We start from the raw sequence: 26,561 nt of genomic DNA, 5'->3' as shown, positions 1-26,561 counted from the left end.
GTTAACGATGCCTAAACCTTCGGGGCAGCTGACAGCAGGTACTCTTGCACTGGGCAGAACTCGCAGCGGTGGACTGGTTTGCCATTATCCGGTGATCAATTTAATCAAGCGTATGTACGTTTTAAGTTATTGAATGGACGGAGACATGTGTGCTGGCGTAACTTGTCCTCCTGGTATATATTAGTCATAAACAGACAGCGAGCGAGTTGCAAGCATGCTGCACCACACTCTCTCTCTCTCTCTCTCTTCTCTCTCTCTCTCTCTCTCTCTCTCTCTCTCTCTCTTCTCGTAAGGAGTTGGTTGGAAGAAACGTTCCCTTCACGAAACATTCTGATATAAAGTCCAGTAAAAAATGATACTCCGCCGATCCCGGTCACTCATGTGCGAAGTGTCCCGGCGCTGCTTTGGTGTGACTTTGAACTTTCTGAAGTCTTCGCTTCTTCTTTTGTTGTTATTACTAAATGGTCTGACGAATTGCCGTGAAGGAAAGTCGAATAAATGAAATTATAAAAGGGTATTCGGGTAACAGGCTGGACTGCAGTTGAGTAAGGGAGCAGAGGCGCAGGGAGAGAAAGAGTGAAGAGGAGGAGGAGGTGGCGGAGGAGGAGGAGGGGGACGAGTTCGATTTTATCAGTAATGGGCAACCTGTGGTGAACGTAGTGGTTGGCTCGACTTGGCTGTGTGTTCGTCAGCGAGGTAGTGTAGTGGTGGAGGAGGCGTTGCTGGTCTCCTGGACTCCTACAGGGTAGTGCTCTGCTGACCACCGCCTTAAGAGCTGCTCCTTCTCTTGCGAGGTCCCCCTTTTCCGTTGGCGGACGTCGTCTTGTTTATCTTTCGAGAGGCTCAAGTGTGTTTTAAGGATCTAGCGTTGCAGTGAATACTTAGAGTGTACTTGAGTGTTATTGTTGCGGTTACAAATGCTCAATCTACTTTCGTGATTACTATGAATTGGGAAAATAGTTGCAGATATGATAATTCTTTATGTATGTGATGGCTTAAAATGAAGTTTCCTCAACTCTTGAAATTGAGTGGCCTTCGTGCTCAGGATGGAGGTGGTAAAGAGGAGTACGGAAAAATAGAAGGAAGGGGAGGTTGGGGAGGAGTAAGGTTGAAAAATGAGGAGATGGATGAAGGGGAGGGGGAGGAGGAGGAGGAGGAAGAGGACGTGAAGGAGTTGCTTTTGCCTGTAGGTGTCATCAAGTACAACTCCCTTCCATCCCTTTTGGAAAACAAATTGGGTCTCAGCTACGCCCCCTGTGGTGGCAACCAGTCCACATTTTCGTGTGTTTCCCGGAATCAAGTCTGGGGAAAAGTCGACAAGGATGAACGCCAGAAGGACCCCCATTAAGTTCTTTGCCCTCACAGTTGGAACGTCAGTGCCTTGGAATCAGTAAAAGTCAAGATCAGGTGAAAAGGGCAGGGTTAACTGGGGTGCCCAGCGGCCAAGAGGGAAACAAACTCACTAGAGGTCATAATGGAAGCGCAAACAACATCGACGTGGTAGCGATATGTTAGTAGCTTTGAGGATTACATTAAGAACCATGGTAACATAGCTGAAGTGCACAGAAACAAAACCACCTCCCCGTCAAAAACAAATTTAGAACAAAAAGTGAATTTCGGAAACAAGAAATTAGCGCCTCCCGTTCCCCCCAAACCTCCTGGAGGCGACATCTAGAACCTGAATTGGAACTAGATAGTGATCATCAGAATAATAGCGCCGATAAAGCGGTCAGTTCTGATAAGAACTCGTTTGCGAATCCCTCACCTTACAACGATACGATTCCTTGAAGAGCGGAGAGACAGAGTCTGCGAGACCTACGCATATTCCACCGAGTCATGTTATTAGCGCCCAATCAGCGTCCGAAGGAGAGCAGGTTGCATACCCTGCAACATTTAGCTACTCGGCCCTTGACACAAACAATCCCCGGGCCAGTGCTAATGCTAGTCAACAAACAAATTACCGCCCAAAGACCGCTACAACAAGTACCTTTCAACATGCCAGGCCGGGCACGGTTTTTGGACGCTCGGGGACACTTTCTCAGTCAACCAGCATCTTGCACGAACAAAAAAGCGAATTAATTGCACTGGTGCCCAGGTACTTGAATGATAACACCAGCCAGTATTTGAGTGACGTTTCTTATCACAGTGATAACAACGCAGGATTTACAGTTGCTAAGTGCCAGAACAAGAACCTCAACACGCGAACTATGAGGAAGCATCAGAGCGAATTGTCCTTAGTACAAAGTAAGTTTAGGCCGGAAACGAATCCACCTGCGGTGAAACGAGTGTCTTTCAAAAGTGACGTCTCTTGCATATCCCCAAGTCCCGAAGGCGATGATCGTGATAACAGGGATGCTGGGTCGTATGAGCACATCAAGGAGATGCTGTCGTCGAACAGTCGTCTCCCGTTCACACCCAGGCGCCCTTTGCGGTCTGCCAGTGCATCGGACATAAGCCTGGCAATGTCGGGCAACGAGGGTTTCTTGGGCATCCGATCCCAGACACCTTTGCCCATCGTTCGGGAGAGGTCGATACTGAAAGATGATGACCCTGCGCTTTCCTCGTCGGATAGGAAGGACTGCACAAAACGAGTCACCCACTTGTCAAAAATGTTCGAGCACCAAAAGCATCCATACGTTCACCCCAAGTTCTCTCAGATCATGTCGGTGAGCAACGAAAATGTCAATTACTCGGCGGAGAAGAGTAAAGATCAGTTGTACAAGAAGTCCTTCGGAATCTCCCTCAATGACATATCAGGCGACAAAACAATATTCCCCCTCGGCAGGAGACAACCCCATCAAATCAGTTCCGGCAGCTGGTTCAAGGGACACTCGTCACCGCCTCCCTTCGCGTCATCAGTCAACGACCCCGGCCCTAAGGCGTCAAAGGACTCGCAAAAGAAAATAGGCCTCTCGGGCATCATCACCACCCCGAGGCTCTCCCGAAGACCCAACGCCAACCACACGAGGAACCCTTCTCCAGAAGAAGCCTCAGACGTCGCCACAGTTCTCAAGAAGCCGAGCAGGTTCCACCGGCCCCTCATGCCTATCACGGTTCCCAGGATAAAAAGGGGAACCCGCCGACTGTCCTTTAGGATATCGGACAGTCCCACGGCGGCGCATGATTGTTCCCAGGATGATGACTGTGATGAGGATGACAGTGACAGGTGAAATCATCATTTCCTTTGCAATTTGGCTCTCCTGAGCTGTTTTTGGGAATGGGTACTTCATCGGCTGTTTACTCTGCAAAATCATTTATTTGTGTGTCCTCATGTGGTCATTATGATGTCATTGCTGTTTCTTCTAAATTTGAACTCATAATTCTTATGATTATCTAGACCGTGAAATATATGATTTTGGCAAATAATCTGAACCAGTAATAATTCTGAAATTTAAATTTGTACAATTTAGAATACATTTATATGTACATATATATGTACACATATAGATATGTGTATGTATGTATGTATACACGAACGTATCATATGAGGCCATAAAGAATTGTTAATATGTACTTCAGTAACTTCTCTTAACCCTGTACCCCATTATTTGTTATTTATAGTTATATTGCCAAATAATATTCACTCCGTAAATGGTTCACCCAATATATTTGATAGTTTACATTAATGAGATTTGAATTATTCACTTGTGGAGAATATAATTATTTAACCAATTCCAAAGCTTTTTGTTAACATTCATTGAATCGCTTCTGTTTGATTTAGGTCAGAAATATCAGCTCTGATTAATTAAGTAGATACTTTAAGTTCATTTAGAAGACCCCAACGTGTTATAGTAAATGCTAGCAGAATAAAAAGTGTCCTTATGCCAGGGGTTCGGAGACAATCGTGAGGAGTTACAGTCCTAACAAGACTTAGTGTATGTACATTGTATATTTTTAGGCTTTGTTATTAGTAATTTAAATAACCAAATTATTTATCTGTTAAGTTATTTGACATGTTCACTTTACATTATATATATATATATATATATATATATATATATATATATACATACTGTATGTGTATATATATGTGTATATACTGTATATATATATATACTATATATACATATATATACATGCGAGTGTGTGTGAGTATGTATATGTTGCATATTTAGGCAATTGCTCTGCAGAATTATGCTTATCGGTGCTGCATGGCTTGTTAAAAAGCGTGCATAATTATTAAGCTATAGTAATGGTCTTTGGATCAGAGAAAACAAGCAAGTAAGAGAATAAGTCACTTTCTTCAGTAGGCAACTTGGATGGGTGACCACTAAGAAAAGCCAGACGACGTCGGCACATAAGCCTCTTTCCATACATGGACTGGGATTGGGCCAGCTACCTCATCCCATAAATACTTGCAGAAAAACGAAAGGGCGTAACCCACTTCTAAGGGTAAAAGGCGAATGGCTTTTTCATAATAATTAATAGCTGATAATTGAAATAATAACGTAGAGCGTTACTTGTCGCGTAATAAGACAGTGACTTACATGATCTCTCTCTCTCTCTCTCTCTCTCTCTCTCTCTCTCTCTCTCTCTCTCTCTCTCTCTCCATATAACTGACTGAGTCCTCTGTTACACACACACGCACACACGTTTTCTAGCGAGAATTATGACTGGGCGAATTTTCCTCGCCTTTCAGATAATAGAATTGTGGAATTATTTTCCACAATAATTTCATTGCACTTGGGGAAGGGTGTATTAGATTACAAATTGTTCAGGGCTAACGTAATGAAACATGATCTGGAAGGTGTATTTAAGGGATATTTTTATTTATTCTCCTGGGGCTTGTTTGTGGAACTTAAATTTTGTTCGTATCCTCTTTGGTGAATTTATGTTGGCGGATCTGCTGGCCTGTGTACAAATTTGTTGAGATTTGATTTCGACCTTCTTCTGTTTACTGTTATTGCTGAATACTTAAACTGTGTGACAGAAACACTTTTTAGCTTGATATTTATACTTTTACACGAATTCCATATAGTTTTTATTTAAAGTTCTCTTAACTCACAGTTTATTTGATATGTTTGAAATATTTGAATTTATTATTAATTTAAATAACTGTTTTTTTTATTGTTCGATTAAAAAACACTACTTTTGGTCTGCTCTTCTCCCTCTAACAATCCATTTTGCTAAAACTATCATTCTCTATCATTATAGGCCTAGGCAAGCATAATGAGTAAAGCGCACTTGATAAAAATTTCTGAACCCTATTCTGATACTGCTTTGGTATACATCACAGAGAAGCGTCACTAATCCATTCTCCTATCTATCTATCTCTCTCTCTCTCTCTCTCTCTCTCTCTCTCTCTCTCTCTCTCTCTCTCTCTCAGTAATCGTTTGAGTTCGCGCATAACAATATTTCCCTAGTTCAAGGCGCGGAAAGACCCACTAAACCCATCTCTCGCGGAAATGGTTTCAGTTCACACAACTTGGAAAGAAATCGGGTCTCGTCATGATGATACATAATGATAATCATTTCTGTGATGTGGTTCTCATCGTTGTGTCCCTATTTTTTTTTTTTTCCTGTTAAACGAGTTGTTCACTTAACACGCAGCTTGTTCACACGGCGCTGTTTAATGTCGCTTCAAGGCTTTTGCCGTCTTAGGCCGTGCCTTTATTTTTTTGGTTCGTTATAAGCTCCTCGAAGTAGTTTTCTGTAAAACTATTGAGATGGCTATTTGTCTGTCCGTCCGCACTTTTTCTCTCCGCCCTCAGACCTAAAAAACTACTAAGGCTAGAGGGCTGCAAATTGTTATGGTGATCATCCACCCTCCAATCAACAAACATTCCAAATTGCAGCCCTCATGCTTCAATATTTATTTTATTTAAGGTTAAATTTTAGCCATGATCGCGCGTCTGGCACAGCTGTAGGTGCTCGACATCACAGGCCACCACCGGGTCGTGGCTGAAAGTTTGATGAACCGCGACTGAGTGTTTCATGGGCCGCGACTGAGAGTTTCATACAACATTATACTCTGTACAGAAAACTCGATTGTTCCGAAGAAACTTCGGCGCATTTTTGGTTTATTTTTCGCGCAGAGGCCAGTGGGACGGGCAAGACAGTGGCCTTAATATATCGTGGTCTATGAGAAAGCACGAAATAGAATAGAAAGGGGGTAGGAGTAAGAGTAGGCCTTTAGTGGAAGAAGGTTGTGGTCCTGACATATACTTATGTAAGAGGCCTTTAAGGTTACACAGAGTAGAATTTCCCTGTGAGAGAAGATAAAAGCAGAGTGAAGAGAAGAATATAGAATAGGGAAGAATATAGAATAGATTGAGCTAAACAATAAATTTGTACAAGCCGCCAGCCATTGTATTCATATCTGACGGTATGTTAATTTTTATTCAAATGTAGCTTATGATCTTGAGAATTTTTTCATTGTAGTAATACAGATTCTAATGCAACTCAAAAAGAAGATTTTAATCTTTTATAATAGCGGATGTATTAATGCAAAAGACTTGAAGGTACAATTAATAATCAGTCCTATGCATTTCCAGTAGTTTATTTTTTTAAGGATATGTGTAACAGCAGTATATTTGTTGAGGATGGCTTAAGTAATGATAATGACAGTGCTGAAGTAATTCTTATTTATCAGGAATGATAATGCTCGTAATGGCGTTGGGTGTTAACATATGAAGACAGAAATGAGTCAAATTGTTAAATGGAACGTGGGAAAATGTTTTCACCGGATTGCACGAAAGCTCTGGGGGCGCTTCCGGTAAATTTAAACGAAAATGAATTGATTGACTTGAATCATTTACTTAATAGATGTCTCCCGTAGGGGGCGTTAGTGCCGTCGGTGCACCTCACGTCCTGCTCTGTAGGCTTTTGCAGCGGCCCTTTGGCTCCTAGCTGCAACCACTTTTTAACTTTGTACCTTACCTCCATTTCCGCTTCCTTTTTTTCAGTCTTGCTGTCCTGCCTCTCTAACGGCTACTTAAACTAACGACCATTTCCTTTCTAATGACCACTTCCTCTCTAACGACGTCATCGTCCCTAACGACTTCTTCCTCTCTAACGACTACTTCCTCTCTAACGACTTCTTCCTCTCTAACGACTTCTTCCTCACTAACGACGTCATCGTCTCTAACGATTACTTCCTCTCTAACGACGTCATCGTCTCTAACGACTTCTTCCTCTCTAACTACTTCCTCTCTAACGACTACTTCCTCTCTAACGACGTCATCGTCTCTAACGACTTCTACCTCTCTACGATTACTTCCTCTCTAACGACTACTTCCTCTTCCTCTCTATCGGCTACTTCCTCTTCCTCTCTGACGACTACTTCCTCTCTAACAACTTCTTCCTCTCTAACGACTACTTCCTCTCGAACGACTTCTTCGTCGCTAACGAGTACTTCGTAGAGCAACAATGGGCACCCTTGTACTTGATCCCCTTTATTTTGTGTATTTCTTGATCTTGCTGTACAACCACTCCAACTCCCTCTTTTCACTGTCTTAAGCGTTGAACGGCCAAAAGTGCCCCGAAGCTTTGCTTGCCAGCTTATAGCTATTCTTCATTATTACGGTCCATATCTATAAAACTTTCATCATTACAGCTCATAGCTGTGTAACCTTTCGTCATGACGGTCCTTAAGTAAATAACTTTCATCAATAGATATATGTCATTTTATATGACATATATCTATTGATGAAAGTTATTTACTTAAGGACTGTCATGACGAAAATTACACAGCTTTATAGATATGGACCGTAATCATACCTCTCGTTATTATGGTCAGCAGTCGTATAACGTAACTTAACTTCCCGTAGCTAAATAACTTTCTTCATTGCAGCCAATAGCTGTCAAACATTCATATGTAAGATGACTAAAACATTAGGAGCCATAATTAAATAAATTTAATAATTATGGCCCAGAACTATATCACGTTCATCAATACGGTCCTGGCTATATGATTTTCATCTGTAGGACCCATAGCTAAATGACCTATAGATAGATAGATAGATAGACAGATATAAGTTTATTGACCACAACATAATACAGTTATTAAAATTACAATTTCTTAAATATGGTCCAACCAAGATACATCAAACTGGACCTATGAATCTTTAGATTCAAAAAACACATCTAAACTAGAACATTTGAAACCGAGTTATATAATATATTCAGCATATTTATTTTTACAATTAAAACTGAAAATGCAACTAAATAAACGAAAACCTTATACCCATTGAAGCAGAGCCTTAACTACAACAAATTTCCTTGTAAAGCATATAAGAATAAATATAGTCCAGAAAAAAAAAATCATAACATCCAACATGGCGAACAACACTCTGGGAACCACAACCGAATAGCTTTCTTCAGTAACATACGAACTGTAGATAAATAACTGCCTTCATTAAGAGTCATTCGTAAGTAACTTTCATCAGTAAGAGTCATTACTAATACCTTTCCGTCTCAGTGCATGGAATTAATGCCTTTGAGGTGTTTGATAGTCATAATTATACATTCACGCACGAATGGTAATGTTTTATAGAAAATGTTATTCGCGTTTTAGGTGTGCAGATTAAACTTCTTGCTGATACTTTCTCGTAAGAGAGAGAGAGAGAGAGAGAGAGAGAGAGAGAAATACCTGGTATCTGCTTACACTTAAAGAAAAGTGAGAGTGAGAGACTTTGCATGCCTCAAAGAGAGAGAGAGAGAGAGAGAGAGAGAGAGAGAGTACCTGGCATTCGCATACACTTGAAGAAAAGTGAGAGTGAGAGATTCGCATACCCTCAAAGAAGAGAGAGAGAGTGTGTGTACCTGGCATTCGCATACACTTAAAGAAAAGTGAGAGTGAGAGACTCGCATACCCTCAAAGAAGAGAGAGAGAGAGAGAGAGAGAGAGAGAGAGAGAGAGAGAGTCACACTGGCACTCCTCTAAAGTTTTACCTGCTCGAAATGATTGCGCCGTAGGCTTCGGTAACGCCTTGAAAAGGAAAAATTAAAGGCGTGCTTACTTTAATTTTTAGTTTTTTTTTTTTTTACGTGTAGAGGTAAAGAGACTTGATATACATTTGTTTTTTCAGATATGACGACGTTTTCATTTTTGTAAATGACATACATGAAATCTTCTTTTCGAATCTAGATACTTAAATGGGCTGAAATGTCTAGGCGTAGAGATGGATCATAGCATTTGGAGATGGTTTGGTGTTGTGGAGAGAATGGAGGATTATAGCTTTAAAAGTGTGTATAATTCGGAAGTGTCCGAAAGAAAGAAAAAAGGTATATCTCGAGAATGTAACAAATTGGGAGAGACGTATTTTAGCTAAAGGTCCTTGAGCTAGAGTGAATGGCGCAATTTGAGTCGGGGCTTTGATGCGCTGCAAATAGGCTTTTTGAGTACGTATATGAAAGAGATAATATAGTCAAATATTTTTGCCAGGGAAATTCATCCACATTTTCGCAGCTGATGGTGAGTATGGCATGGAAGAAAATGCTTGTTTGTACGTTAGTTTTAAGTGTATTGGATAGAGACCTCAAATATGATTTAAAAGTGAAGACAATAAGTCAGCGAAAGAGAAACTGACGTGAGAGTGCTCCCCATAGTCGCGCCACTTCACGAAATTCTCTTCATGGAAGATCTGAAACATGTTAACTGTCTTCACCTTCTCTTGGTGAAAGTGGATGAGTTTGGTGCTTTTCTTCTTTTCATGCTGAGTTTTAGTTTTCTGTAAAAGAAAACTATTGAGATGGCTGTTTGTTTGTCCGTCCACACTTCTTCTGTCCGCCCTCAGATCTTAAAAACTACTGAGGCTAGAGGCCTGCAGATTGGTATGTTGGTCATCCACCCTCTAATCATCAAACATACCAACTTGCAGCCCTCTAGCGTCAGTAGTTTTTATTTTATTTAAGGTTAAAGTTAGCCATGATCGTGCGTCTGGCAACGCTATAGGACAGGCCACCATCGGGCCGTGACTGAGAGTTTCATGGACCGTGGCTGAGAGTTTCATACAGCATTATACGCTGTACAGAAAACTTGATTGCGCCGAGGAAACGTCGGCTCATATTTTACTTGTTTTTCGTTGTTTTCATTGTCTTTTTTTTTTTTCATCACCGAGAAAATTCAAGTTTTTCCATTTCCAGGAAAATATTAGTATGTTAGGCAATTTCTATTTTCGTAAGGGCTGGATGTTAGAAGAATCCAAAGGATCATGTTGCCCTGTAGCTTTATGGCCTGTGTCTGCAATGCCAAAGATTTAATCGTGAAATATGTAGGGGTTTATTGTTCATGGTACGTTGGCATACCCGTGTTGGTGCATAATAGATGGATGTGCGGGTTTCTTTATGTTTCTAGATTGAGAGTTATTTGCTTAATTCGTTTCCTCGGAGTGATTTTCAGCTGATTATTTTAAGTAAGAGCTCTATTGATTTGCCTGTTATTCGTATGGATATCTTGGAGGCCCCAGTTGATAATAGATAGCATTTAGCTTTAGGAGTAATACAGACGCTGTTTAAGTGAAGCAAACTACTAGCCAAAATAAATAGATAAATTAATCGGTAAATAAGTAAATAAATAAATAAAGAAAACAAGAATAAATGCCGGTCTCGCTATCGGAAAAAAGGTTGTTCGTTTGGTGTATCAGCTAGATAGCATACCGGGTATTTCATCCTAAATCCTCTTCGTTATGCTCTTAATCTTTTGCCCATTTTGCTTTTATAGAACACGGATTTATTCATGGACGAAGGACACTAACATTTCCCTCTCTTTTTTATTTCTATTCTAAATGGATTATTAGTTTATGTTTATAATTTGTCTTCGAAAGGATTTTCTCCCCGGTCACACTGAATCCTTAAAATGGGTTTCCGTTGCACGCGCTTTCGTTATCAGTGAAATCGGATAGTGCTGTTGCAGTTTTTGTTGTTCCGTAATTGCTTTGGGGATTTACTTCCATTTAATGCTGCTGCATTCTTGTATAACCTACAGTTTTGGTATTGCTGTAATTCCTGATAGCATCTTTTATATAAGTTATTGTCACTCGTTTACATAAAAACTGACAGTACTAAATAACTTTTATCACAGGGCCTGAGATTTCTATCGTCTCAGTTCGCTCCTGGAGGTTGCATTACTGGGAGGCTGTATTTATGTCTTCTGAGAACTCCTAACTCCCCGGCTTATGTGAATTACTGCTGTATCTGCAGAGGAATACATTCTCTGAGCAGGAATACTGAGTTATGTGTGATGTCCATCTTCCAAACCATACGACGACAATCATTTAATACAAAAGTGTTCGAACCTATGTTCCAGACACTCCACGTTTCACACCGGGACGGACAAACGGATCCACTCTCCTTTTATTACTATAGATTATTCTCAAAATAGACGTATAAATATGTTGGCTACCCCACACCGTTCAAAAACCTAAGTATTGGATTGGGTGACAGTGTTCCAGAGCATTTTAGGACGGTTATTTCACACTGTTCTCATAGAAGCAGGACTTCATTTTGGTGTCAGGTGTCTATTTTCCTATGCATGTGAAAATAGCTGGGCTTTAATATGGTCATTGCACGCTCTAAGTTATATTGCTTTTCCACGGTTTCATTCATATGAATCGGTTGATGAAATGTTAATTACTTCTCTCTCTCTCTCTCTTCTCTCTCTCTCTCTCTCTCTCTCACTCTCTCTCTCTCTCTCTCTCCAACCCCCAATGGCTGCCCATAAGAAGAGGATTTACTTAACACAAATATATATGTTGTCTCGAGAGTTTCACAAGGAAACTTTTGAAAATGTTGATTAATTCATTGCCAGGCATAGTGAAACCTTCAAGATCTGAAACTGACTGTAACGATTATACTTTCTTCGAAAGAATAAGGAGTTGCAGAACTGCAGTTCCAGAACTGGAAAATGAGTGAAAGTGACCGATCTTGTACCTTTGAAGGGTTTCACTTTGCCTGGCAGTGAGTTGGATGGAGAAGAGAGAGAAGAGAGAGAGAGAGAGAGAGAGAGAGAGAGAGAGAGAGAGAGAGAGAGAGAGAATTCTACTCTCTCTCTCTCTCTCTCTCTTGATTCTTCGAGAAAGTATATTGGAATTTGATTATACCAGGTTGCAGTCTGCACTGTTCTTTTCTTCGAGAAAGTATAATCAGTTACAGTCACTGCAGTTCAATATGCCCGATCTTGTAGTTTATGCTTTGAGGTTTCACTTTGCCTGGCAATGAATTATATTCGTTGGATGATTATTGAACGTTTTAGAGACTGGAAAGCCGATTCTCTCTCTCTCTCTCTCTCTCTCTCTCTCTCTCTCTCTCTCTCTCTCTATATATATATATATATATATATATATATATATATATATATATATATATATATATATATATAAGTGTCTGTAAATAAAAAAAGAAGAGCACTGAAACTTATGCAGAGTAAGATTCCTCTTATGGCTGAATACAGAAAATAGTACATATACATACATGTTACATGCACACACACACACACACACACACACACATATATATATATATATATATATATATATATATATATATTCTCATCAGTCCCAAAGATAGAATATGATGACGTACATCACATGAAAATGAAGGGGAGAAAATCCGAGGCAAAAAAGTTCCCCGGAAGAGGCCTAATTGGGGGCTGAAATTGCAGGACACAATAAAGACCTGCATTCGTTTTCTTCCACGGTTTTCTTCCCTTCAGATTCATGGTGTACACCGTGTGCTTGTGTATATATATATGTATTTTTATATATATTATATATATATGGGTGTGTGTGTGTTTGTGTGTGTGTGTGTGTATGTGTGTATTAGCCAGGAAATAAACAAGTAATGGCGTTTTCCACTGCTGATCTAAAATACCATATTCTTTGACAACAGCAGTTTAATCAGAATGCGCAGTCTTTCTTCGAAAGGAACATAGAATGAGAATAAGAATCTCGGATCTCTTAAACCACTTCTTAGACAAAGAACTTTTGCCTTGAACTTCATAACGATATCCGTAATTTTGTGGTCATGCAGGAGCTTCCGACAGCTAAATAAAAAAAAAAAGAAAAAAAAAAGATTTCCGCTCCAGTGGGCGGTAATCGAGGACTCGGAGAACGTTGTCCATCATTGTTGCTGTCCCAGTTGCATTGAAGTCACCTTGCGTTCTGCGGATGTATCATAAAGGATTCGTGAATATACTCAGTGTCTTCTGTGGACGGGACACAAAGGAGAATTGCGATGGGAGTTCGTTAGTTCATATTTTTTATTCCTCCCTCCTTTTGCTCCTTCCGTCCTTCCTTCCTTTAATTTCGTTCGTTCCTTCCGTTCTTCATTCCTTCTTTAATTTCCTTCCTTTCTTCCTTCATTCATTCCTATATGTCTTTCATTCTTAATTTCCTTCCTTCCTTCTTTCCTGTATTCCTTCCTTCCTTCCTTCCTTCCTTCCTTCCTTCCTTCCTGTCTTCCATTCTTAATTTCCTTCCTTCCTTCATTCCTTCCTTCATTCCTACCTGTCTTCCATTCTTAATTTCCTTCCTTCCTTCATTCCTACCAGTCGTCTGTTCTCAATTTCCTTCCTGCTTGCCTGTATTCCTTCCTTCCTTCATTCCTACCTATCTTCCATTCTTAATTTCCTTCGGTCTTTCCTTCCTTCCTTCCTTCATTCCTGCCTGTCTTCCATTCCTAATTTCCCTCCTTCCCTCTTTCCTGTATTCCTTCCTTCCTTCATTCATACCTACTTGTCTTCCATTCTTAATTTCCTTCCTTCCTTCCTACGTGCCTGTCTCCCATTCTTAATTTCCTTCCTTCCTTCATTCATTCCTACTTTTCTTCCATTCTTAATTTCCTTCCTTCCTTCTTGCCTACCTGTCTCCCATTCTTAATTTCCTTCGTTCATTCCTACTTGTCTTCCATTCTTAATTTCCTTCCTTCCTTCCTACGTGCCTGTCTCCCATTCTTAATTTCCTTCCTTCCTTCCTTCTTTCCTGTATTCCTTCCTTCTTTCCTTCCTTGTCACTCCGCAGCAGTTTATATTTTTGTTAATATTTAAGGTTGCAATTACCCAGATGTTTCACTTGTCTGGTGGTTATGTTTCAAATTAAGTTAAGAAACAAAATATTTTTATTGCTCTTTTTAGTGAAAGTTTTACTTTTTCTAAGCCTGTGGGTCTTCTGTTAAGTAGGATATTCATTTCAAGTTTTCAAAATTCATTTAGTTACAGAACCTTGTTTGATTTTCTTATCATTTTTGACGTTGCTCTTTTAGTTTTCTGAAAAGAAAATTATTGTGCCGGCTTTGTTTGTCCGTCCGCACTTTTTTATGTCCGCACTTTTTCTGTCCGCCCTCAGATCTTAAAAACTACTGAGGCTAGAGGGCTGCAAATTAGTAGGTTGATCCTTCACCCCACAATCATCAAATATACCAAATTGCAGTCCTCAAGTCTCAGTAGTTTTTATTTTATTTAAGGTTAAAGTTAGCCATAATCGTGCATCTGGCAACGATATAGGACAGACCACCACGGCCCATGGTTAAATTTTCATGAGCCGCGGCTCATATAGCATTCTATTGAGACCACCGAAAGATAGATCTATTTTCGTGCCCTTGATTATACGATGTAAAGAAAACTCGATTGCGCCGAAGAAACTTCGGCGCATTTTTTACTTGTTTATATTTGATATAAGTTTATTTTAAACATGCAGTTGTATTTGTTTCATTCCCACGTCTTATTGTCATGTATTGTCTTTTTATTTTTCGCGCATAGGTGTTCCAGTTACTAAGCAAGTTAATGAATAATGATAACTGAAATCATTTCTCTTCAATTTCCTTCACTGTGGAAACGATACCCAATAATTATGAAGTGATATCCAGTCATTACCATCACTCTGGTATCACATCTTGCTTGTTCCTTTGTTGGAAAGTTGGGGAATACGTTGTTTCATACACGAGTGACTCCGAGAGATTGGATTTTATCAAGTGACTTTCGGAAAATTTAGTCCGGAATGCGTTGCATCATTCAATTGTCATTGAGTGATAATTGCAATGGCGACTGTGGCGCGTTTTATTGGGGAAAGAGTAGCCGTGTCGGTTGTGGGTTTTCCCTTTTGGTAAGAGTGGAAAGATCTTGAAGACGTTAGATTTAAAGGGGGTGGGTTGTTGAGAGAGAGAGAGAGAGAGAGAGAGAGCATTATGCAAGGTGAGTCACCAGCCTTTTCTGTTGGTGTAATGAAAGTATACTCCATTTACATATTCTAGTAACTAAACCTTTGCATGCCAACTCGTTCTAAGACCTCGGAGCGTTCCGCGGAATTGCTTCCCAGTGGTCCATTTTGGTTCACAGTCCTTTGTTAAAGGCTCTTTGAAACTTGTACTGTGGAAGGGGCAGTTTAGAACCATTATTAAGTACTCTTTGAAAGAATGTCTTTTTTTTCATTTCGAACGGGTCTCTTTGGATTTGTGGGTCTAGTCATATATATACTGTATATGTATATATATATATATATATATATATATATATATATTATAGTCATATATTTATATATATATATATATTATAGTCATATTTATAGTCATATTTGTAACATTTTATTCCATTTATGTATCCTATCCTTATGTGCTAACGGACCAAAAGTCAAAATAGCGTAGTTACTGTGGTTCATGGAACGAATTCTTGGTGCAACTTGTTAATTTCTCCATTGAAAAGGGAAATTAAAAGTTGATTGTGGCCTTCGTCCGAGAGGGATGGTTTTAAAAACCGTTTTTTCTTTTGTAGATGTTTCCTTTGAGCTACTGTTTCCGTACATTGGCATCATTAAGTTAATGCCGTTCTACGTTTGTTCGCTTCAATGATATTCTCTCCTTCTAAGCGAAATAATGATAATGAGACCTTTGTAACTGCAGATAATAATGATAACGAGGCCTTTGTAACTGCAGATAATAATGATAATGAGGCCTTTGTAACTGCAGATAATAATGATAATGAGGCCTTTGTAACTGCAGATAAAATACCTGCATTTGTGCCTGCATATAGATTTTTTGTATGCAATTTTATGTCTTTTAAGGAAACTGGCACTGCGTCATGTATTTATTGAAACTTTTCAGTTACATATTTGTTGATGATCTTTGGCCAATTCTTACAGGTTAAAGAAATTACGCCTTTTATTTAAGTGGATGGCGCGGAAACACATTCATTTTTCACTACCGTACGTTTAAATTACGTAAAATAAAAAAATGCATAGTATATACTGAAAACAAGAAAATTCAAACAAAATTATTTAAACAGGGATACTTGATCAGACATATATCTGATTTGTTGACAGACTTGTGTATTTGGTTATTTGTGACATTTTATGTTTTTTTTATTATCATCTGAGAAACTTCATGGGATAAGTAAACCAAGAGCAGTGCAGATAGTGATATTCTTTTAATGACAGTGGTGCAACAAAGTCGATCTTGCTGCATAATACAAATCATGACAAAATGCAGGAAGAAAATGCAGTTTGTTATTGAGTAACATACGCTCTGTTCTTGACATTCGTCTTGATCGCGATATTTATATTTCTAGTCTTTATTGTAAACCCCATCCTAGACAAGCTGATCTAGATAACTCACGTGTGTAGATAACTTACTGTGTAGCTCTGTAAAACTTCCTGTCGTCGTTGCTTGAAATCCGATCATGGATTAATAATAGTTTTTCTAACTAATTCGTGTTCGTTTTTTAGTATTACTTCTTTTTGACAGCTGGTGGGGGGGTGTTTTATTTCGTCATTCTTACTATTGCTTTTTATGATTGAGAGATACACTTATAAGAAATTTTGATAACTTTGAAGTATTTTAGAGTGGCGGGGTAGTTTACCCATAGCGTTAAAGATCACGGAATTGTAAGGAGGTCGGGACGGAAAGTCACGACCATAGGGACGGTACGTAACGTCCAAAAGCATGGGCCAGGGTACCTTTCATTCTGCTTACGTAAGTAATGGCTGTCAGTCGTTGCTAAACTGTAAAATATAATGACCGACATTGTGTTTGGCATATGAATTTTATTATTATAGCTAAGAAGTGGAAGTTATAATGAGTTAAGATGTATGATTTTTTTGCTAAATAGACCGTTTAAAAAATACTTAGACCTAACCTCCTAAGAAAACGGTATTTCAGGGAAGACGGTAGCACATGCAAGAAATAATCCCTGTCTAGTCATTCGTTAACTCGTATATCACACTTTCATAGATTTTATTCCATTTTTTTTTATATATATATATATTATAGGACCAGAACTTTCATTGTCCCACCGAAGTTCCGAACGATTCTGAAATGTTCGTTAATTATTAGTTCCGTAACGAGAAAGCCAAGGTGGCTATTGTTTTCCTTTTGTTTGTCCGTCTGTCTGTCTCTTGTCTGCCCGTCCGTACGTTCACCAGTGTCCGTCACGCGTACTTGTCACGACAATTCCATCCGCACTGTTCAAGATGTTTTAGTCCTGTTCCATTTGCCTGTCCTTCATTGTTCACTTCCCGTCTTTTTTTATGATAAATGACAGGCCCTTGCTGCGAAATAAGGGGTTTAAAGATTCCGCAGGTTTTGTAGACAACTTTTGCACCTCTTCGGAGATAGAAACTCCATTTTTTGGTTGCATTTGTTGAGAACTTTTGCACCTCTTCGGAGATAGAAACTCCATTTTTTGGTTACATTTGTAAAGAACTTTTGCACCTCCTCAAAGATAGAAACTCCATTTTTTGGTTACTTTTGTAGAGAACTTTTGCACCTCCTCAAAGATAGAAACTCCATTTTTTGGTTACATTTGTAGAGAACTTTTGCACCTCCTCAAAGATAGAAACTCCATTTTTGGTTACTTTTGTAGAGTAACTTTGCAATTTCCTTCGAAGAGAAACTCCATTTTTGCATTTGTAGAGAACTCTCCTCGAAGACAGAACTCCCAAAGATTTTTTGGTTACATTTGTTGAGAACTTTGCACTCTCAAGAGGAACCTCGGTTACATTTAAGGAGAACTTTTGCACCTCCTCGAAGACAGAAACTCCATTTTTTGGTTACATTTGTAGAGAACTTTTGCACCTCCTCAAAGATAGAAACTCCATTTTTTGGTTACATTTGTAGAGAACTTTTGCACCTCCTCAGATAAAACTCCATTTTTTTTGCACCTCCTCAAAGATAGAAACATTTTTTGGCCAAGAGTACTTGCACCTCTCGAAGAGGACTCCATTTTTTGTTACATTTATGAGAGCTTGCACCTCGAAGACAGAAACTAAATTTTTGGTTACATTTCAGAGAACTTTTGCACTTTCAAAGATAGAAACTCCACTTTTTAAGTTACATTTGTAGAGAACTTTTGCCTCCTCAAGAGAAACTCCATTTTTATTACATTTAGAGAAACTCCAAGACAGAAACTTTTTTTGGCTACATTTAGAGAACTTTGGGTAATTTCTAGAAACTCCATTTTTGGTTACACCTCAGATAAACTCATTTTTTATTACATTTATAGAGAACTCCATTTTTTTGGTTACATTTAAATTTTTGTAGATTTGTAGAGAACTTTTTGCACCCTCAAAGAGGTTAGAACTCAAATTTGTAGAGAACTACTTCCTCAAAGATAGAAACTCCATTTTTTGGTTACATTTGTAGAGAACTTTTGCACCTCCTCGAAGACAGAAACTCCATTTTTTGGTTACATTTGTAGAGAACTTTTGCACCTCCTCGAAGATAGAAACTCCATTTTTGGTTACATGCCTACTCCACTGGTGAAGTCCTCTCAGATGACAAATGACCCTCATGCTAGAAATAACTGTCATCGGGGCCATCCGTCTTTCACAAACGCATTTTGTCTACAAAAAAGAATTATTTTCGGAGTTATTAACTTTTGCAGAGCCATGTTTTACCGTTTTCAACTGAGAAAAATTAGTTGGGGGTCAGTAAGGGACATGGAATGCTTTAGTAATACTCTCAACATAATTGTTATGAAATAACTCTTTCAGATAACCTTTCTCGAATAAATTGTCAAAACGTTACATGTTGCATTTTAATTTGCTGATCTGTATTATGGATTATCACAATCGGTGGACACGTGACATTTTGTGGCTCAAATCAATCACTGCATTATGGTTATTTCTAAAAAATGAAATAGTGTTAGGTCCATTATTACACACTGTTTGTATTTTGCATTCTTTATTAAAATTGTTTTTCTGTTCTGCTCACCAGATATTCAGGATTCTTTTATTGTGAAGCACGCATTTTTATGCGAGGAGCTTGTCGATAAGTTGCAATTCTCCTCATCAAATTAATTGGGTCATTTGTCCAGTCAAGGAACCTGAGTATCAGCGAGCTGCAGTCGATTGAATTGTAGATGTCTGCGGAATTAGGTAAAGGTGGACAGGCCATTACTTAATTCTCCATTTATTCTTTGGAAATCTGTCGTCGTTGAATTGCTCTATAGCTTGACTTCTTTCTTCTGTTAACAAGCTTTGGAACTCCTTCCTGCTCGTTTTGCGTTTTTAGTTTTCTGTAAAAACTATTGAGATGTGGCCCATATGTCTGTCCGTCCACGCATTTTTTATGTCCGCTCATCAGATCTTAAAACTACTGGAGCTGAGGGCTGCAAAGGTTGTATGTTGATCAGCCACCTCGGTCATCAAACATGCAAATTGCAGCCCTCTAGCCTCAGTAGTTTTTGTCATATTTAAGGTTGTGTTAGCCATGATCGTCCGTCGGCACCGTTATAGGTGCCAAATTTCACGGCCGCGGCTGAGAGTTCATGGGCCGGGCTGAGAGTTTCATGGGCCGTGGCTGAGGGTTTCAGTTTCGCGGCATATGAAACCCGCATTTTTTTAATGGTTTCTTGTCTTCAATCATTCATCCTTTTTGAAGCTGGTCTGCACAGACGCTTTCGTCTGAGCTGTAACTTTCTTCCCCTTTCTTTACGTAGTTCCTTTAAGAATGGTTTAGGTGAGGACACTGTCTCACCTGTGCTTTCGGCTTCCTTACTAAAAATTATTAGCTGTGTAAAGGTTTGACATTTATTTCTATCTATTTGTGGAAGACTGCTCTGCAATTTATTGGTGCTTTTGTTCCATCTTAATGTTTCTTCATTCAGAAAAACATTAGTAATAATAATTCAGCTGAGATCTTGATATTTCACGTGTGAATAATAGTAAACTAGCCGAGGTTTGAGAATTTCACTTGATTGGAATTTTATTTTTTATATCTTGGGGTTTGAATTGACAGATCCCCTTCCAAGCCAGGCAGGAAAGAAAATGACAATAAAGACAAGTTAAGCGCAAAGGAGTTAAAAAGATCGGGGTCTTTCTAAATGTAGGCCTTGATATTCCTGCGAACTTTAGGCTGCTACCAAAGCTAGGACCCACGCTGGCATAAGGCCATCTCACTCTACAACATTTTTTTATAAGCTTTTGGTATGCAGAACTTTTGACGGAAAGGATGTTTCATGTTTTTATGCGCATGAGTACTACAGACGGGTCGTTTTCGAAGATATTTTGATTTTACATTTAATTTTACATTTTAGTGTAAAAAAATCAAGGCCCTGATCCATAAAATCAGTGCTATTATTATTATTATTATTATTATTATTATTATTATTATTATTATTATTATTATTATTATTATTATTATTATTATTATTATTATTATTATTATTATTATTATTATTATTATTATTGATTTGATTTGATTCTCAGTTCTTGTGTATAAGATAAAACTCGAAATTTCAATTTTCAGTAATTATTGCTCTATTTTCAACTCCGTGCTAATTATGATTTGGCCTTCACGACTAAAACCACTACTTTTTATAAGAGAAGGCGTGTGGTACGAGCAAACCAGCTGTCTTATCTAGCCAATGCGCGGAGGGAGCAAAAAGAAGCCCTTGAGGTGAACACAAACTTAAATTGTCTCCTGTAGGCGAGCAAGCAGTGTGATCTCTAAAACGTATCCTATGGCGAAATCCTTGGAAAAATTGCCTTGGTGACAAATTTAATGGGTTGAAAATGCTGATCACCGCAGCTTGGAATACCTTGAAGTAATTTAAAACCAGGAAGGAATTTTGACAAGAATTTAAACTCTCTCTCTCTCTCTCTCTCTCTTTCCTTAGATGCACTTGGTCGATGCCACGTCAGCACTGTCTTTGATGGAATAATGTTCAATTTTATTTTAACCTGGAATCCCGATTTAAGTAAAGGCTTTGTTTTCAGTTGAACTTGTGCTAATCTGTTATGATCTTATTCGCATTGTGGTTTTAATGTAATTTTTGTCATAAAAACTGTTAACTTTTTACCTTTCAGGCAAAGAAATTTTGTTACAAAACTGAAGAACGGTCAGACTTAGTTCGTTCTCTCTCTCTCTCTCTCTCTCTCTCTCTCTCTCTCTCTCTCTCTCTCAAGCCGTCATGTGATGCCGCGCACTTTTGTCGGATTAATCGGAGTCGTTCGCAAACCAAAGGTTGCATGTCTTTCCCCATCTGGGGAAACAGCTTTGGTGAGGAGTAAGGAAAGGGGAAAGATTACGCACTCTAAATAGTGGAGGTAGAGGCATGGGAAGGGAAGGAAGGGTAGGGAAGGGGTTTAGGTGATGGGTAGGCCACTGATACAGCGAATGCGATGTTATCTCTCATCTCCAGCTGGTGCTAAATACCTTCTTTATCCTTTCACCGAAGAGCATCCTTAGAATGGGGACCACCTAGTCGTCAGCTCGCCAGCCACGATGCTAGGCATGCAATTAAAAAATCTATTGATTACGTCCCAGAGTTCTCGTCGATTGAAGGAAAATGTCATAAATATTTTTTTTCCTCTCTCGCAGACAGATTTCTCTGCTGATATGATTTGTAAGGCTATAACGTTACAGATTTCTGTTTGTTTCCCACGTTCTGATGGCGGCAGTTTAATGGCGCGGCCTTCTAATTTCTTTCTTTTGTATGATAAATGTGTAGGTTATTGGTTATTGTAGGCGCGAGAGAGAATGAGATGTTATTTTGTACATTTTCTGTGAAGGAGAGCTAAAATAGTATTGAATTGGTTATAAACTTCTTTATATGATGTAGTTCCATGCAAAAATTAAATGTTTTAATACACTCCTTCTCTAATCTGTTACTATAGATATAATCACCCAAATGTTTGTTTTTACACAGTCCGTTTTTTAGCTAGCGTAAGTGTTCTTTCATTATGCGACTGTACGAATATATAGTTTTAGAATGTGTTTAATTAAGCAAAAAATCTTTTCTAATGCTTTAATTTATTTTATTTAGTTTAGACATAGTTCCACAATAAAGTTTGTGGTAAGCTAGCGAAAATATCCCCTAAGCCAAATTGTTTAATCTCTAATATGCCATGTCTTGTAAATGTATATAGAATTAAACAGTTGGTCATCTTTCTGTCTGTTCTCTTAGATGTCTTCCTTCTAAAAGTCTCGGGGAAATAATTTAGAAGACAAGGCCCACAGAAGGATATTCCTAATTTTTCCCCAGTGTGCTATGTCCCTTGTGGATATATGCCTCCCTTTCTTATTTACCCCCAAAAACCCTGTCTATCTATATACCCATATACGTACCCAATACAACCAGGGCCTCATCCTATAACCTACCTCCCCATGCTCTCATTTCTCCCCACCCAACTACCAACCTCCCACCACACGCTTTCGCTCCTTCAGCATATGATTTTATCTCCACCTTTGTTTTTGACCCTTGATGAATGAGAATTTTCATATAAGCTCATTTATGAGCGCTTCGCGTGCCAGCTTGATGAATTCTTACGGATGTAGAGAGAGAGAGAAAAAAAGGAGTAATTCGTTTCATTATTTTTCCCTTTTCCTTTTCTCTCGGCCGGTAGTCGGTCTATCATCAGGCCTTTCTTAGAAGTGTGGTTAATTCGATTTGGCCTGTACTTCTATTCCGCGGTGAAAAGCTTTGATAATTCGTGATTTCGCTGTTTCTTTGAAATACTAATAGAAGACTTCATTATTTCCTGAGAAACAGAAAAAAATGATGATATTTCTGTTATCTTCTGTCCTGTGTCATCAGGCCGTTCTTGGAAAATCGATCTAGTTCTCCGTGGAAGATGGTTTGATCATATGTTATTTGTTTATTTATGATCATATGCTATCTTTGTGTTTGTATACGATCTGCTGTCGGCTCTAGGAAAAAACAGAAGTTTTCCTTTTCTTTTTTTTTATATCTTATGACTAATAGTTGGTCTATAATTCATACATCACTATTGCTTAATAGGCATATGATGGTTTTTTCACTTCTTTATTGATAATTATTTCGTTGTATTTAACATTGCTTCGTTGTGCTGCTTGTAAGTTTATTCCTTGTCTCAGGCAGAAATTGGATCCCCTTGTGTAAAACGCTATGGTCTGAGACCAGTTCTTCGGTCTTAACTGTTAACAAGCAAAGACTGGAAGCGACTGCAGAGGAAGCAGTTGGGGCTGCCCATTCTTATTTGGAAGGGCAACTAGTTCTGTCCTTAACTTTGAAGATTGAGGTTCCCGAAGCTGTTTGTTGAGCATTAACAGTTAGTATATGTTGTTTGTGATTTCGTTAACGTAAGTATCGGTTCGTTAGTGTATTTAACTTTTGAATCCTTACTTAACAAGCTGACATTTGCCGGCATTTAGTGTAGCAGTTCATTAGGTGGACTGTTATTATCTCTTAGTGTCTAATTTATGGCTTTCGCGGCGCCCACTTTGGTATCATCATGGTAGCCTTTTGATAGATCTTTTCGTCTGGTTACATTTGGTTTCTTTTTGAGTTAATGATTTTGCTTCTAAAATGAAATGCAAGGTCACGTTTATTATTATTATTATATTATATATATATATATATATATATATATATATATATATATATATATACATATATATATATATATATATATATATATATATATATATACATATACACATATATATATATATATATAATCTATATACATATATATATAATCTCTCTCTCTCTCTCTCTCTCTCTCTCTCTCTCTCTCTGTGAAAACTCATAGAAGAAACAAAGAAATCTGAATAAACCCCTCTACATCGACCAATACACTTCGACTGAGACGAGGGCCGATGTACTACGCGCGAAATATAGTGGCTTATTCAAATGTCTTTGTATACTTATTTTAAGGAAAATATTAAATTGTTAGATTTCAGGAAGCTGAAATTATATATCTATATCTGTATGTATCTGTCTATCTCTATCTATCTTTCTATCTATATACAATGGCGAGAGACAAAGATACAAAATCAGGAATGGATAAAATTCTTTCTTGTCTATTTTTGCCTGATTGAATCACATACCACAAACCTTGTCGAACCTGTTGTAGTGCGTGATTGACACTCACACATTGTGCCTCGCTGACAAGACCGTCCGTCCGGTCTTTGACGGAAGCCTCTAACATCCCGTCCTCGAAGATAGCATCTCTGCAATACCTTTTAGAAGTCGCCGTGATAAGGCGAGATAAATTAAGCGTAATGAGTTGAGAGCCACTGCTTGTCATCCTTCTCTCGGCTCTCAAGTCGCGGGAGATGATAGACAGAGCGTCAGATAGAGACTTAATGAAGATGCGACTGTTTAATGGAGGCTGGATGTCTACCTCGCGACTCAGACAGTGTTGGGGAAACATTTTTGGTAATATTATTAATTTTTTTTTTTTTTTTGCCAGAATTGCTTTTTTTTTTTTTTTTTTTTAACAAGTCGCAAACATAGGCAAAAAGTGTTGTTAGAAATTGTTTTATTCTTTTATCATCTATATTTTTGGCAGAGTAATGTAGCTCCCATTAACGGACACAAAAAATAAATATATAAAAACTGCGTGAAATACTTTGTACATTTCTTCTCCTACTAAAAGTATCGTCGTATACTGAATACTTAATTCAAAGTTGAAAGTTTTCTTTTTCTTCAGAAATATCACAGGCTCGTCGTAAACCCGCTTTTGCTCCTAAAATAAAAGGAAGATAAGAAGAATACTGCCTACTATATTAAAAAAAAGATTACGGCTGTATGCTTCATGATAACTGCTAAATTACTCTTGATAAAAAGACTGTACTTTTTTCAACTCAGCCAGAATGTCAGGAACGGTTTAGTTCGTAATCTGAGACGGAATATTTTGGCAAAAATACCACCAAAAAAAAATGTGACTTTGCGCCATCTTGATTTACCCGAGCTATTGATTCGAAATGATTAATCATTTGATTTCGAAGCAAAAACGAACGCAACAACAGTTAAAGATAAATTTAAAGCAGTAAAATACCAGATTATCACCCATTTTGCAACAAAAACAAAAACAACAGTAATAAATTCATATAACGTAGGATTCCGTGACCAAGATACAGCTGATGGGAATTTCGCGTTTTCCGTCGAACCCTTTTTAATACCTCTGTACTCCCCCCCAGCCCCCCTTCTCTCTCTCTTCCACCTCTAATCCCCCGACCCCATTCTCACAGCAGCCCATTTCGATGATGACGCCGCCATAGAGTTCATGGTGATTCGGTTAATCTGATTTCCAGAGTGAAAGAGGCTTGTGAGCGTAAATTTTGTTCTTCCACGCATGGGCGAAGATTCTTGCGGTCTGATTTTGAAATACGAGAGAGAAATTGGTTGTGCGTATGTGTGTGTGTCTGTATGTGCATTGAAATTAGAATATTTCTCGGGTGTGAGAGTATTGTTGTATTGGATGCTGCGTTAGGTTCCGCTCCTACGGATTTTTTTTTTTTTACACCTTTTAATGGGGTTGATAAAAAACAACAAACGTTCTTCATTAGTTTAAAATATGACATGCAGACTTTCTTTTCTACTTGTTTATTTGTTTTTTAAAGAGTAACTTTTATTCCATTATATTTCACATTCTTTTTATTCTTGCATTATCATTTTGAGCTTGTTTCATGGTGGGAATTATGCGGCCATTCAGCTGATATGCTTGAAGAAGTAAATTAATTGCAATCCGTCTAAAGGTCTCTATACTAAGTATCTGTGAGGAAACTTTATATTTTCTTATTAAAATGAGATTCGCTTCTAGTTGGAATTGTTATGATAATTCTGAAATGCATTTCATTATGTATATATATATATATGTGTGTGTGTCTATATATGTATATATGTGTGTATATATATATATATATATATATATATATATATATATATATATATATATATATATATATGATGACGTATGGATATATGCATGCATCATGTATGCATGTATATATATATATATATATATATATATATATATATATATATATATATATATATATATATATATAATGGAACATTTCAGAATTATCATAACAATTCCAACTAATAACAACTCTCATTTTATCACAGTACATAAAGCTTCCTCTCAGATACTCGTGTGGAAACCTTTAGACGGACTGCAATGAATTTTCTTCTTCAAACAAATCCCAAAACGAAACAAGCTCAACATGTTAATGCAAGAATAAAAGGAAATTTTAGTTGGGTTTCAGTTAATGATAAACCTAAAGGCTTTATGTTTAAGACGCTTTCCCAAATATAAAAAGCAACTTAGGACCCAATATTTCGACATTAGCACTAGATACAGTGTAAAGCTCATTTTTTGTTGTTGTATTTTGCTTGTTTGTGGGTTTGAAGTAATACTTAAAAT

The 26,561-nt window shown here is 38.1% G+C and overlaps 1 protein-coding gene across 1 annotated transcript in view; it reads left to right on the top strand.

Annotated features, from left to right (window-relative positions):
- The first annotated feature begins 694 nt into the window (after window positions 1-694).
- The window catches only part of LOC136847778 (prickle planar cell polarity protein 3-like), a 432,056-nt gene continuing 406,189 nt past the window's right edge, over window positions 695-26,561 (top strand). Inside the window, exon 1 of the mRNA XM_067119687.1 lies at window positions 695-3,166. Within this exon, the coding sequence (XP_066975788.1) occupies window positions 2,208-3,166 (959 nt within the window). The 5' untranslated portion in view covers window positions 695-2,207. The remainder of the gene's footprint in view (window positions 3,167-26,561) is intronic.

Source organism: Macrobrachium rosenbergii, chromosome 17 (genome assembly GCF_040412425.1).
Source record: "Macrobrachium rosenbergii isolate ZJJX-2024 chromosome 17, ASM4041242v1, whole genome shotgun sequence".
NCBI lineage: Eukaryota > Metazoa > Arthropoda > Malacostraca > Decapoda > Palaemonidae > Macrobrachium > Macrobrachium rosenbergii.
This window is presented reverse-complemented; position numbering and strand designations above follow the sequence as displayed.